The sequence below is a fragment of the Pan paniscus genome, chromosome 4, assembly GCF_029289425.2.
Source record: "Pan paniscus chromosome 4, NHGRI_mPanPan1-v2.0_pri, whole genome shotgun sequence".
NCBI classification, from domain to species: domain Eukaryota; kingdom Metazoa; phylum Chordata; class Mammalia; order Primates; family Hominidae; genus Pan; species Pan paniscus.
The window spans coordinates 49,742,118-49,757,139 of record NC_073253.2 but is presented as its reverse complement, the minus strand read 5'-3'; the positions used below and the strand labels follow the sequence as shown (position 1 = coordinate 49,757,139).

At 38.4% G+C, this 15,022-nt stretch overlaps 1 protein-coding gene across 4 annotated transcripts in view; it reads left to right on the top strand.

The window, feature by feature from the left end:
• The first annotated feature begins 262 nt into the window (after positions 1 to 262).
• RNF180 (ring finger protein 180) overlaps positions 263 to 15,022 on the top strand; it is a 217,903-nt gene continuing 203,143 nt past the window's right edge. Inside the window, exon 1 of one of the 4 annotated variants that reach the window (XM_008952767.5) lies at positions 263 to 676. In XM_008952767.5, coding sequence (XP_008951015.2) covers positions 320 to 676 — 357 coding nt within the window. In that variant the 5' untranslated portion in view covers positions 263 to 319. The remainder of the gene's footprint in view (positions 677 to 15,022) is intronic. The other 3 variants (XM_055112349.2, XM_034960038.3, XM_034960036.3) reach the window with 3 other exon arrangements.

The window sequence follows — 15,022 nt, the reverse complement described above, 5'->3', positions numbered from 1 at the left end:
CAGTCATCAACTCACCTCCCAACTGCAATTTGTCAAGAGTAGTGTCAGGTGCACTTTAGTGGTTAATCTCCTTGCACATCGGTGGAACTTTAGGCACAAGAAGGTAAGCAACGAAGATAGTGATATACGAAGGGAAAACTAAACCCAGGTAGCGTTGCCAGCTTAAAAGTCCTAGGCATGGGGATGGGTGGATGGGACGCCGGCCTAAGATTTTAGCAGGGAACAGACCCAGTAGTTGGCTTGGATCTCTTAACTCCAGAAAAGGCCGAGTGAGGACAAGGGAGACCACAGGGATAATTTCTGTGGCTCTGGTAAGGGGATGGCAAGGGAGAAAAACTTTCCCACGGTTCCGTCTGGCCCGCGGCGCTTGTCTGCCTGCGCGGGGTCAAAGCCCGGCGCCGCCCACGCGCGGCTCGGGTGGGAACCCGCAGACGTGGGGCGAGCAGGGCCGCTGGCTGCGGCGGGCGAGCGCCGGGGCGCCACGTCCGAGGCCGCGGGGTCGGGGCTGCAGGCACAGCTCGAGCGCTTTCCGCGGGGTTTGGCTCCTGTCGCTTCCCGTCTCGCCGAACCGGCATCGCCGCCGCTGAAGCCGCAGCGAGTCCTCAGAGCCTGGCTGCTGGCGGCCGGGAGCGCCGGGACGGGGCGCGAAGCCGGAGGCTCCGGGACGTGGATACAGGTAAAGGCCGGCGGGTCGGAGTCGGGCAGGGCGCGGCGGCGGCGCCTCTCGGAGGGACCTGGCCTCAGCTGGGCCCTGCCCAGCCGCGGTGGCCCGGGCCCCCACGTTGGCCCAGGCGGGGACGTGCCAAGGGGCTGGGCTAGGGTTGCCGCTGGCCTGGCCGCCTCTCGCCCGGCGGGCCTCAGGTGACGCGGCGGCGGCTTAACTTTCGCACCTGAGGCTCTCGGAGCGGCCTCGGGGCGCGCCCACCTGGAGGTTGGAATTACACAGGGTCGAAAAAGCTGAGTCCTGGAGGCGAGGCGCTGTAGGTGTGGCGGAGGAGGCCGGGGAAGGTGGGGTGGGTGCCAGGGGTCCAGTACTGAACCCTCTCCAGGTCTAAGGTGGGGAACTGCGTCTTGTTTAATTTCGGAGCTTGTGGGGACCACACAGCCCCTTCCACGGCCGATTCCCTCTGCACGGTTCCACTTTCCTTTGTCTAGCCCATTTCAGTATCGGCGTCGCAGTCGCTTTTGTTGCAGCCTTGGGTCCTGAGTGTACGACTTTCTGCTAGGCAGAGGTCATAAGCTCTGAAATCCATCGGGCGGAGGTGGGGAGATGGTCCTTTGGTGGGAAATTACTAGTGCTGTTATGAACACTAACACATATATTCCACCTTGTTTTTTTTTCGAGATAGTGCTCATTATTTTCGTAGCATCTAACAGTTGTAAGTGTACCTGTGAGAGCATTCATTAGTTAACTTCAAAGGAGCATTATGCGGTCGGGTTACCATTATCCCATTTTATAGACCAGACAGCTGAGGCACCCAAGAGGCAAAGTGATTATATCAAAACTAAGCAGTCAATCCTTGTGGAATCTGTGATTAGAACTTGTCTGACTAGAGTTGTCCTTGGTTCAGTTGGTCTCTTAGCCTCAAACAAACTTTAGCTCTCAAAGATGGACGGTCTGATGCTCATTGTATTTTTATATACTCATTAATTGTTAAAACCTTTCTTAAAAAATAGAGTCAATTCCTTTCAGACTCCTGTTATAGTACCCCTAAAAGTGATACTTGAAAGATCATAAACACTTCAGTTTCAAATGAGTGGTATCATTTGAGTCGTAGAAAGAAGTAAAATTCTGTTGTCTTTTATCTGTCAGACTTTCGTCTCTTGTATAAATGTAGTGCCACTGGCAGCCCAAAGATACTTTGGTGACAATGGCAGAAACTCTAAATATTTATTTAATAAGTAGAATCGAGGAGGCGAGCTGTTAGGTTTCCCGGAATATTTGAGTAAGTTTTTTCTCATAAAGAATAAAAAATTTAGGAGAATAGTCATTTTAATTATTGTAATGAAAAATTATTTCGTAATTGTGTGCGTGTTATGTTGTTCTTTATCTCTCTGGAACCATCAACAATTCACCAGTTTCCCTAGGGTTTGCTCTTAGTTTTGTCAATGGTATTTTATTACCCCATTTTTCTTCCTCTCGTTCATTTTTCGTGTGTTTGGTTTTTCAAAGTGAAGATTTTTTCTTCGAAAATTCAAAAAATAATATTGAAAAAATCAACAAGATTTCTTTCTTGATAAAATAGACTTAATTAGCACTTTTTTGAGTGTGTCTGAGGACCGACACCAGCCTCTTTAATAAGCACCTCATACATGAAGCAGGAATTCTTCCAAGCAAGAATGCAATAAATTAATCATTTTAATATATTTCTGTAATATTTTATGACATAGCTACCTGAATGATAATGCTTTTTACTCTTACAATGTCTTTTCATTAAGGAGCATAAAGATTACAAATTTCGCTTAAATTTTGCTAACTACATAGTACAAGGGGACAGTGTGCTTAGACTTAATTGTTGCTTTCATGGAATAAACACAGTTCTCTCTCCCTTATACCACCTCCATTTGGCCATCTGAAAAAAGAATGGTGATGTGTCCTTTCTTTCATAGGGATATTTGGGGAATTAATGAAGTAATATCTCGAAAGTAGTTTGAACTCCACGGAAGAAAGCAGCTTTGTAACTTTGAAATGTGATTGCAGAGTCTTGAAACATTTTCCCTCCTTAAACGTGCTTTCGTTTATATTTTTAGAGAGTGGTCATTCCAAGTAGTCACCTCAGGAGGCTAAAAACTTATTCCAGTAGTGCTGCTGCCATTCATAATTATTTTGTATTTTTTGAAATTTCTAGTCAATTTACAAGCAAAATAAAAACATTTCATGATAACGTTCATAAACACTTGTTTTTGTTTCTATTTTTTAATCAAAAAACTAATTCAGCTTGAGTACCTATTTTCTTTGCTAAATTTGGCAGAATGATTTCTATTTTTACCATTAAAATTTACAATGGTTGTAAAATTCAGTTCTACCTTCAAGATTTTACCACTATTAAGGATATTTAAAGGATTGTCCTGATGGCTACGAAGGCAGTTTTAAAAGGGCAGTTTAAAAATAGTTTAAAATAATGACAGACATTGTTAGAATAAATTTGCAACCTTCCCAGAAGTCTACTATAAAGGGGACAGTGCTTACTTGTAGGCTGAAGTTCTGTGCGTATGTGCACATTTGCATGTAATCTCTGTTGTAACCTATCAATTATCTCTTTTCATCACATTGATTTCTTAGAAATCAGATATTTTACTTACATATTAAATAGAGTACATTAAGTAGATCACATCATACTGGAACAGTGTTAGATTGGGAGTGTATTTCATAGAGAAGTTTGAATGTCACATAAATTTAAATTTAAATCTTTGTAACAATTTTGAATAATAAAATGTGGCTCCATATTGTATGTTTTGAGTGTAATACAGCCAAGGCAATATAGCCTCAAAATATAAAATTGCTATTTCCAAAAAAAAAGTTATTAACAAGTTGTGTGTGCAACAGACTTTCCTGACCACACCGATGTCAAAAGAAAAAATTTTGACAAATTTAGTTTAAATATCAAATTGGCTTTTATTAGCAATTCTGAAATTGGGTAGCATCTCATTCCATAAAATAGAATGCCATGCCCTAGGCATGGCAGAATAGTTGGTTTTTTGTAAGGTGGAAACAAGGAAACAGAGTATTTTTAAAAGTCTGTTGGTTAACATCAGATTACTTAAGGTTACTTTTAAGTGTTAAAGCAGAAGGGGCTACTTATGCCAGCTTAGGTTTACTAAGCCCTTTCCTGTTGCAGCAAATCTCCTGTTTTCAGAAAAAACTAGTTTGGTCTTTGAACTAGTTCCTTACAGTTTCAGACTGATTATGTGGCACTGAGCATGAGTGACTCCCTTTTGGTTTGATCTCTTCGGGCCTAGTGGAGGAGCTCCGTCTAAAACAACGTCCTGTTGTAAATATTATTTAACAATTCTGTCCTTTCAGTAAGCTTTCACCTAAGTGAGAGTGTGACCAAAACTTAGGGCATTAATGCTACTCTCAGTTACTATCATTCTGGGTTTCCAGTCTCAACATGTCATTAATAGGTTAGGTGTCCTCATTATCATAGGTTTCTTTGAGTTTTTATCATATCAGCTGGAGAGAGATCATTGACATTCAGCAGATTGCTGCATGCAGTCGTTTAAAACTTTTGAGAGAATGCAACACACTAGGGAGACTACCATTATGACTATCAGAAAGATAATACCAAGAGTTTGGAATGTGCTTCTTAATCAAAGTTCCCATGAACCAAACCCACTGAAATTGAACAGATCAAAGAACGAGACAGACAAAGAATCCACTTATTTTAACCAAGTAGCCTGTTTAATTTTTTTTGCAACTGAGTCTCTATAATACCGGAATTTATCCATGTGCAACAATAAGTGTTACCAACTGCAAAGACTCCTCGCTCTTTGACCAGTACAAATCTAGAGCAATTCTGTTAATATCTAGTATAACTTTAACAAGAGAATTCAAAGAAGTCTTGTGCAGCTATAGCATTGCAGTAGAATCTTCTATAGAGGCTATTGCGTGGGATAAATTCTAATCATTACTTCATTTGTATTACTCCAAGCCATAGGAAAAGGGACCTAACAAAGCCGATCCAAAAGGGTTAATGCCTCTTGGCAGTGTTCTCTTTAGTCTATGACATAGGTAAGGAGGAGTGAGCCAGTATTCCACTTCTGGATTATGGAGTGACAACTTACCATTTAGATTTTTAGCCCACATTGACCCTTCATCCTCTACCTGTCAAGGCATGAGGTTGCCTGTGTATAAGGTTGGCCACAGAATTATCCACAAATAATGATACACCCTGTGGGTGCACATAAGGACTGCTTCCCAGTTCTGTTGTTTGTGGATATATTGCTTGGAATGGTGGATTTAGCAGTTTCTAGCCAAGGTTAAAAAACTAATATGTTTGCACGTAAGTCAGTTTGAAATAAACTCTATTCAGGCTTTTGGTACAATCCTGTCTTATGATACACTCATTTGGACTTGGTTCTTGTATCCCATGACTGGATTAAATTAAAACCGGGAGAGAGAACAAGTGGGTCTAGAAATCTGACTCTATAAGAGGGACCAGTAGTACAATTTAAACAAGCAGTTGTGTTCGGGGTGTTTTTAAGTTAGCCACTGAGTAGATTAAAAGATCTTTTAAGTTATGTAAAGATTTGGGTTTGGCAGGACAGATCCAACACTCTGTGAAGTTACCTACAGAAGCAACTGGTTATGACAGTATTATCCTGCCTAGCGGAAAAGGCATAAGAAAGGAAAAATTAAGAGGGATAAGAGTCTTATTATGATGGAGGATCTTTTTCTGATGTCTTGGGAAAAGCCATCCACAGTGTGAAGTCATCAACTTCTTATCCTGGTTAACCTGATTTTTTAAGGTCTGTGGCTTAAGAAGAGAAGCAGGTGGCATCAGGAGGTGGTCTTTTATGAGGGAGATGTGAATCCAGGGGCCAACACCTTTGAGTTTAGCTGCTATGCCTGTAGTCAGGAGCACTTGGTATGGTCCTTTCCAGTGGGATTCAAGAGCAGTCTTTCTTTGAAGACATTTCGAGAACACCCAGTCACCAGGTTCCAACAAGCCTTTTTGGATCTGTGTCTTGAAAGTCTTCCTTTACCTGTTGGTGATAACTTTTGGCATAGTGCATTAAGAATGTACAGTATTGGGTCATTTCAACATAGGTCTATTAGGAATCTACATTTGGAGTAATAGTCAACGATATAGAGTAACAAGCAGTAATTTCATAAGAAGTTAACTTGTGTTTTCCAGCACTGTGGCTCTGAAGAGTCATAAGAGCCAGAGACAGAATTTTAGGCCAAAGAAGACTAGTGGTTTCAGGAAAGTTGGAAATTCTGAGGTTAAGTATCCCATTCATTTTATCGACCTTACCAGAGGACTGAGGGGGATAACGACAATGATAATGCTAGACTGTTTGTAAAAATTTAAGTAGAGCATGAATTAACTGTCCAGTAAAATGAGTGGCTCAGTTACTTGAAATGGCATTCAGTATATACCCCAGGTGTGAAGTACTACTTTTGGCAGTTTTGTTTTACAGTAAGGGCATTGTCAGCCTTTTGACATGGGAAGGCCTGAGCCCATCCAGAGAACATATAGACTATAACAGGCACATACAGACTATTGCAAGTACATGCTTGGTGGGAGTGGATGAAGTCTCATTGTACATGTTCAAATGGGCCTAATGGTTGGAGTGAGGGGTGGTCATTCCAGGGGAACATAAAGAGACTTTCTTGGATTATGAGTTTGCCAGCTTAAATATTGATTTTAAATAGCTTTTATAACTTTATAACAATTTTCCCACCACAACTTTTTGATCATTTGATCTATCTTGTCAGTACCATTATGGATAAGGGAATGTAAGAAGCATAACAAATATCCCTTAAGTGACCTTTGGAGTACCAAGTGGCTGTCTTGGCCTTCCCAGAACTTGGAAAGGAAATTATAAGAACATCCTTCTCATTCCTAAAATTTGTTTTAATTTTTAGAGGCCTTCTCCACCCCACCCCCCCACCAATAACTAACAGCATCTGGGTATAAGGAAGCAAAGTTAAGTAGCAGGGAGCATGTCTTACTGTTTCCAGCTGTTGGATTTAGGTAAAAGACCTCACAGAGTTGGGTAACATCTTTGGCACGAAAATCAGTTGGAGTACTTACCTGATATTCAGCCTCAGTTCTCTTTGTTTGAGCCTCTTCTTTTATAACAGTAATGTCTTTGGGCATCAGTATCCAGCAAGGAGCTTATCAAACTTGTGGGCCACTTTTTATTGGTATGCCTGAAAAAGTGAGGAAACCTCTTTGCTTCCAAAGTGTTTCAAAATCACAAACCACTTCAAATGCATAGTGACTGTTAGCGTAAATGCTGACAGACTGATTTTTAGATAAAATTCAGGCACAGGTATGTGTGTGAGTATTCCCCAGTGCCTGCTTTAATGTACAAAAAGGATTACAGGTTTTGAATCATTGGGCAATTCTAAAGCAGGGGGCTGGGGGTTGTTGTACTACCCTTTTTCATTCTACAAAGGCTGCCTCATGTCTCCCCCCACCCCCGCAAGGAATGGGTTTAGGAACTGAATTTTTAGTGAGTTCAATAAGTTGGGATGCTAAGAGTAAAGATTTAGGAACCTGTAGATGGCAATATGCAACTAACTCTACTAACATATTAAGTTGTCTCTTAGTTCTGGGCCTGGGAAAATCATGGATGAGCCTAAGTTTATTAGGAGACTTGGATACTTGCAGCACTTAGATCATGTCTTAAATAGTAAATAGTATCTGATGATAAATGTAATTTTTCTATGGAGACGTTATGTCCTTTCTCTGTTAACTGTTACTATGTAGATGAAATACTCTTAGGATGCCTCCTCAGTGCACGAACAAAGAGGTCCTCCGTGTATTGCAGGAGAGTTGACCCTCGATACTGGAGGGTGTGCTCAAGTCTTGATGGAGCACTTGAGAGAAGTAGGAGGGGGCTTCAGTGAACCCCTGAGGCATGACTGTCCAGGTACATTGTTGATTATTCCAGGTGAAAGCAAATAGATATTGACTGTCATGGTCAGTGGGAATGCTAAAAAAGGCTGAACATAGTTCTACCACTGTCAACTGTTTAGAATTCAGGGGACCTGGGATAAAAGAGTATTTGGGTTTGGAACCACTGGGAAATGTTAAATAATTATCCTGGTAATGACTCTTAGATCCAGACAAACTGCCATCCTTGCCTGTTAGATTTTTGTCCCTAGTATACAGCAAACTGTACAAAAAATAGAATCATATTAACCAAAACCAAATATCCTTGATACAGTATATATTAACCATTTAATTAAGGTTTTTATTTTCTTTTACAGAGACAAATTTTAATTACTTGAATTCCCAGCCAAAGTAGAAACCACCCAATAACATTTAAATGAGAATAATTTTACATATTTCTTGAATGTATATACAATTTTTGTTGTCATATTTTTGTAAATAGCCATTTAATTTCACTGTACTTTTATTTATAATTGACACATTTTTGACATATATTGTACATATTTGGGGGTACAGTGTGATGTTCTGATACATGTATATGTTGTATGATGATTAAATCAAGGTATTTATTACCTCAAAGATTTTTCATTTATGGTGAGAACATTCAAAATTCTCTCTTCTTGGTATTTTGAAATATATACAATATAGTGTCGTTAACTATAGTCATCTTGCTATGCAGTAGATCACCAAAACTTATTCCTTGTACGTAACTGCAAGTTCGTACCTATTGACCAATCTCTCTCCCTCCTCCTTTCCCTTTCCCTCTCTCCCCTTTTCTACTTCCCAGATTCTGGTGACTGCTGTTCTCCTCCCTACTTCTATGACATCAACTTTTTTTTTTTTTTTGAGATGCAGTCTCATTCTGTCACCCAGGCTTGAGTGCAATGGCATGATCTCGGCTCACTGCAACCTCTGCCTCCCGGGTTCAAGTGATTCTCCTGCCTCAGCCTCCTGAGTAGCTGGGATTATAGGCATGCACCACCACACCCAGCTAATGTTTGTATTTTTAGTAGAGACAGGGTTTCACCATGTTGGTCAGGCTGTTCTCAAACACCTGACCTCGTGATCCACCTGCCTTGGCCTCCCGAATTGCTGGGATTACAGGCGTGAGCCACCACACCTGGCCTGACATAACTGTTTTAGGTTGCACATGAGTGAGATTTTGCAGATTTTGTCTTTCTGTGCTTGGTTTATTTCACTTAATATAATGTCCTCCAGACTCATCCATGTTGCCACAAATGACAGGACTTCATCCCTTTTTTTGGCTGAATAGTGTTCCATTGTGTATATATACCACATTTTCTTTATCCATTCATTCTTTGATGGACACTTAGGTTGATTCCATATCTTGGGTGTTGTGAATAGTACTGTAATAAACATGGGAGTGCTGATGTCTCTTCAGCATACTGATTTCATTTCCTTTGGATATATACCCAGTAGTGGGATAGCTGGATCATGTTGAAGTTCACTATTAATTTTTTGAGGAACCTCCATACTGTCTTCAATAACGGCTGGACAAATTTACATTCCCACCAACAGTATGTAAGAATTCCTCGTTCTTCATATACATTCCAGCATTTGTTATTTTTTTTTCTTTTTGATAACAGCCATTCTAATTGGGGTGAGATTATGTCTCATTGTGATTTTAATTTACATTTATATTTACCAAACAGTTAGTGATCATTGAGCATTTTATCATATACCCGTTGGCTATTTATATGTCTTCTTTTGACATCTATTCAGGTCTTTTGCCCATTTTTGATCAGATTATTATTATTTTACTATTGAGTTAAGTTCCTTATATCTTCTGAATATTAACTCAGATGCATAGTTTGCGAATATTTTTCCCATTCTATAGGTTCTGTTTATCGATTGTGTCCTTTGGTGTGCAGAAACTTTTTAGTTAAATATAAATATAATCCTGCTTGTCTATTTTTGTTTCTGTTGCCTGTGTTTTTGAGGTCTTATCCAAAAAATCATTGCTCAGACCAAGGTCATAAAGCATTTCCCTCATGTTTTCTTCCGGTAGTTTGATAGGTTCAGGTTTTACATTTAAGTCTTTAATCCAGTTCTTTTTTTTTTGAGACGGAGTCTCGCTATGTCCCCCAGGCTGGAGTGCAGTGGCGCAATCTCGGCTCACTGCAGCTTCCACCTCCCGGGTTCAAATGATTCTCCTGCCTCAGCCTTCCAAATAGCTGGGATTACAGGCATGTGCCACCACACCTGGCTAATTTTGTATTTTTAGTAAAGATAGGGTTTCTCCATGTTGGTCAGGCTGGTCTTGAACTTCCAACTTCGGGTGATATGCCCACCTCAGACTCCCAAAGAGCTGGGATTACAGGCATGAGCCACTGTGCCTCGCCAATCCGTTTCTATTTTGAGGTGATTTTTTTTCATATGGTAGAAGACGGGGGTTTAGTTCGTTCTTCTACATGTGGATATTCAGTTTTTCCAGTATCATTTATTTAAGAGACAGTCCTTTTCCTAACATGTGCTTATTATACCTTTATCAAAAATCAGTTGGTTTTAAGTGTGTGGATTTATTTCTATGTTCTCAATTCTCTTCCATTGGCTTTTCTATTTTTATAGCAGTACCATACCATTTTGATTACTATAGTTATGTAGTATATTTTGAAGCCAGATAATATGATCTCCAGCTTTATTCTTTTTGCTCAAGATTACTTTGGCTATTTGGGGTCTTTCGTGGTTCTGTATGAATTTTAGGATTTTTTTTCATTGCTTTGAAAAATATCATTGGTATTTTTATAGGGATTGCATTAAATCTGTAGATTGCCTTGAGTACTGTGGACACTTTAACAATCTAATCCATGAACACAGAATATCTTTCTATATATTTGCATCCTCTTCAATTTCTTTTATCGATATTTTATAATTTTTACAATAGAGATCTTTCACATGCTTGGTTAAATTTATTTCCAGGCATCTACTTTTTTGTAGTTATTGCAAATGAGATTGCATTCTTGGTTTCTTTTTCAGATAATTCTCTATTGGCACATAGAAATGCTACTGAATTTATATATTGATTTTGTGTCTTACAACTTTACTGAATTTGGTAATTAGTTCTAACAGTTTTTTGGTGGAGTCTTTAGGATTTTACAAATCCTGGAAGATTTTGAGAAGAACTGGTATTAGTCTTGAAATGTTTGATAGAATTCAGCAGTGAAGCCAACAAATCCTGGGCCTTTACTTTGATGTGAGACTTTTTATTACTGAGTCAATCTCCTCATTTATTGTCTTAATGTAAAGGTTTTCTATTTCTTCATAGTTCAATCTTGGTAGGTCGTATATATCTAGGAATTTGTCAGTTTGTTTTCAGTTTTCCAATTTATTGGCATATAGTTTTCATAATATTTTCCTTTGTATTTCTGTAGTATCATTTGTAATATCCCCTTTTTCATTTCTAATTTTATTTGAGTCTCCTATCTTCTTTTTCTTAAGGTTCTGTTAATTTTGTTTATCTTTCCAGAAAACCAGCTCTGTTGTGCTTATCTTTTGTATTGTTCTTTTTAGTCTCTTCTCGAAAAAGTCCCTTTTTGTGGGGAATGCCAGGTACTTCTAGTCAGCCATCTTGATGACATCACTATTAACAAGGTGTTTTCTTGCTTTCTTAGATTTTTAGAAAATTTTTGAGAAATGACGGCTGAGTTTCATAAAAAAGCTGGCTGAGGAAATTGAAACTCCTGGGTTTTTTAATCTTGATAAATTTTTCCATAGCAAGCAGAAATACTGGAGAACATTCTGTTAGTAACTGAATTGTCCTTATGTTTTATAATCTCTTTACCTGATTAGTTCACTGATGATTTGATATCTGGAAAACCTTAGAAACAACCACAGCTGTTTAAAAGCAGCTTTAAAACATCCTTGGTAAAATTGCTGAAATAAACAGTGAGGCTTGTTCTGAATGAGAATTGCCTAGCCTATTCAGAAACCTGTTGAAAAAATGTATCCTACAGGCCAAAATTGAAGTATGGACACATATTTTGGGCAGCAAGGAATGAAGAGAATAGACGTGTGGGCCAATGGTATTATAGGTAAATTGGGGGCTGTCTACTCAAAGTTTGTTTAATAGAGTTAGAAATTAACTGCATAAGGAGAACTTCTATCTTTCTGGCCAAATTTTGCTCAGATCTCTGGTTTCAAGGTGGAATTTGTTATTTCTCAGACTGTTTTCTGATGATACGTGAAGTGTATAATAGATATTTGTATAGCTACACGTGTCTGACTTAGAACTAGTAAGGCTGTAGAGTCAGAAATAAAGCTTTCTCTGCTCAAGTCAAACATTATACTTACTGCTAGCCAAACAACCCTACACTTTCCCAACTTAGTGTTTTGGCTTATTTATTTTCCTTGTTTTAGATGTCCATATCTCTTCATTCTACTTGGCTGATGCTATTTAAATCCCCTCTATACTTTAAGACCCAACTGGAAGACTACTCTCTTCACAAAGCTTTCCCTGACTCCCTAATTCTTGTTTCTTGCCCTTAGTTTATCTGATACTACTTAATTGCTAGTTATTTTCTGTGTTCTCAATTATTTTACTTATTTTGGCCATGAACTTGTTCTCTATCTAGATTTTTTTCAAAGGCATAAATTATGCCATATATATATATGTATGTATTTCTTTCTTTCCTGAGTCATACATAATACCTAGAACAGTGGTTAATAGCAGTATATGTCAGCTTATAAGGTTAGATCTACAGAAGAAATTTATTACTCTGATACTCTGGTATAAAGCATAACTTAGTAATGTTAGTGTTCTGGTAGAAAATAGACGACATACTCAAATGAGGTAACTGAGATGAGTTTAATTTAAATAGGTGTCTCTAGGTTAAACCAACAATGGATGGTGAAGCACCCCAAGACTAGTAATAATGAGAGTCATTATCATCCCTAGGCTTGAAGAGGCAAAAGAAGGACCATTACTGAAACCCACATGGAAACTATGTAGAAAAGGCTGCCTGGGGCTGGGCGTGGTGGCTCACGCCTGTAATCCCAGCACTTTGGGAGGCCAAGGTGGGTGGATAATGAGGTCAGGAGATTGAGACCATCCTGACTGACATAATGAAACCCCGTCTCTACTAAAAATACAAAAATTAGCTAGGCATGGTGGTGTGTGCCTGTAATCCCAGCTACTCAGGAGGCTGAGGCAGGAGAATTGCTTGAACCAGGGAGTCAGAGGTTGCAGTGAGCTGAGATGGCGCCACTGCACTCCAGCCTGGTGATGGAGCTAGACTCCGTCTCAAAAAAAAAAAGAAAAAGAAAAGCCTGCGTGACAAGAACTCTGGCCTTTCTATGATCTGACAGGGGAGCACCAGAGGGAATATATACCCCAGCCTCACGCTTTTCCAGTCCTTTGATCTCCACCTGATGCTTTCCACTGGCAGACAATATTGGAAGCCAAAAGGCAAGAGAGCCTTGTTGTAGCAGTCCAAAAGTCAGCCTCCTGGGAGTTAGAGCAAAGTTAAGAAGGTAAAGAGTAGACTCTGGAATGTGGAGCAAAGAATATCCAGCACTGTAATCATATCAAGAGAGTGTTTCAGTTACAGTTAATGTTTTATGCCTTTTTGTGCTGTTTTTATTTCTTGAAAGGCACCTATGTTTTTCTAGTCTAATTCAGTTACTAACATCCAAGAACATTGTATGATTGATGCATTGCATATGAAACGCAGCTACTGTCCTCTTTTCTTGTGGTATTAACTTGTGTAGTATTGTTAAATGTGTCTTCTTAATTTATTTTTTTATATTTTTCTATTGCTTGTACAGTGCATAGGTAGAATACATGAAACTGTCCACATAGCCATTAGGAAAACTGTACCTTCACCATTCCAACTACATATTTTTTCTAAATCAATCAGGGTTGCTCATTTTTCTTTTTGTGTCATTTTCATAGACAAGTGGTTTTCAGTCTTATTGTGTATATGGTCCTCAATGCAGACATTTTGATTCAAGCAGGTTTAAGATGAGGCCTGAGCGTCTATTCTTTTAAAAAAAACCTTTCAGATATTTCAGATGCACAATAAATGAGAACTACTTGCCCAGGTTATCATTTTGACCCAGGTGTTGTTGCTGCTCCTTCCCCATTCCCCAATATATATCATACTTTTTAGTAACTAAGGCTTAAATGGAAATCGAATGCTACTTTATGTGCTTTTCAAAGCAAAATAAATGTTTCATATTTTTCATAGTCACAAATACTTATGGGATAGAAAATATGTGGTTTGCAGATTCCTAATAAAAAAATTTAATTTTTTAAATAAAATATTTCAAATTTACAATATAGAGAATAATATACTGAACATCTGTGTGTTCTCACCACTTAGTATTAGAAAATATTAACATTTTACTATTTTTCCTTTTTTGTTTTAAAAATAAAAATGCAGATAAAATTTAAGCCCCCTTTGGTTTCTTCCTAGAGGTTACTATTCTAAACTTGGTGTCTGTCATTCCTATGCATGTTCTTATGCTTTTGCTACACATGCATGTATCAATAAACAAAATATTACTTTGTTTTACATGCTTTAAAACTTTTTATAAATCTTACCGTGCTGTGTTATTCTTTAATGTGTATATTTCTGCAGCCTTTTTACTTAAAATAACTTTGATTTTTTTCTAGATACATACAGCTTTATTACTTTTCATTGCTATATAGTATTCCATTGTATGAATGAACAAATATTTATCAAATCAATTGATGCACATTTGGGTTGTTTCCAGTTTTTTTATATTATTGCAAAGTGTTGCTAAAATGAATGTTCCCATATGATATGTTTCCTTATTCATATACAAACCTAGAAGTAGAACTGCACATCCATGGACAGACATATTTTATTTTATCAGACCTTATCAAATTGCTTTCCAAAATGATTGTGCCTAGTTATACCTCCCCGTAGCAGTTTTTGAGATTCTTCTTGTTGCTCCAGATCATTTTTATAGTTGGTATTGTAAGACTTTTTAATTTTTCCCAGTGTGATGAGTGTGAACGGGAACCTTGTTTTATTTTTCATTTTCCTGATTTCTGGTGAGGTTGAACACTTTTTATATAATTGTTGGCCATTTGGCTTTCCTCCTCTAGGAACTGCACTTCCATACTCCTTGTTCATTTTTCTGCTGGATAATTTTCTTTTAAAAAATTGGTTTTGTAGAATTAATTGTAGCTATTAACCATTTGCTTATATTTGCAGATTTCTTCTTCCAGTCTGTGGGTTGTCATTAATTTTGTCTTTTCTTATACTGAAGTTAAAATTTTATCAGTGTTTCACTTTGCCACTTTATTCTACTCTGTTTTTTGAAACATGACCCAGCCTATAGTCACAAGTTTGAGCTCAAGGTTTGCAGCTTTCTGTAATATCTTACTTTCAAAATTTGTTTGTAGA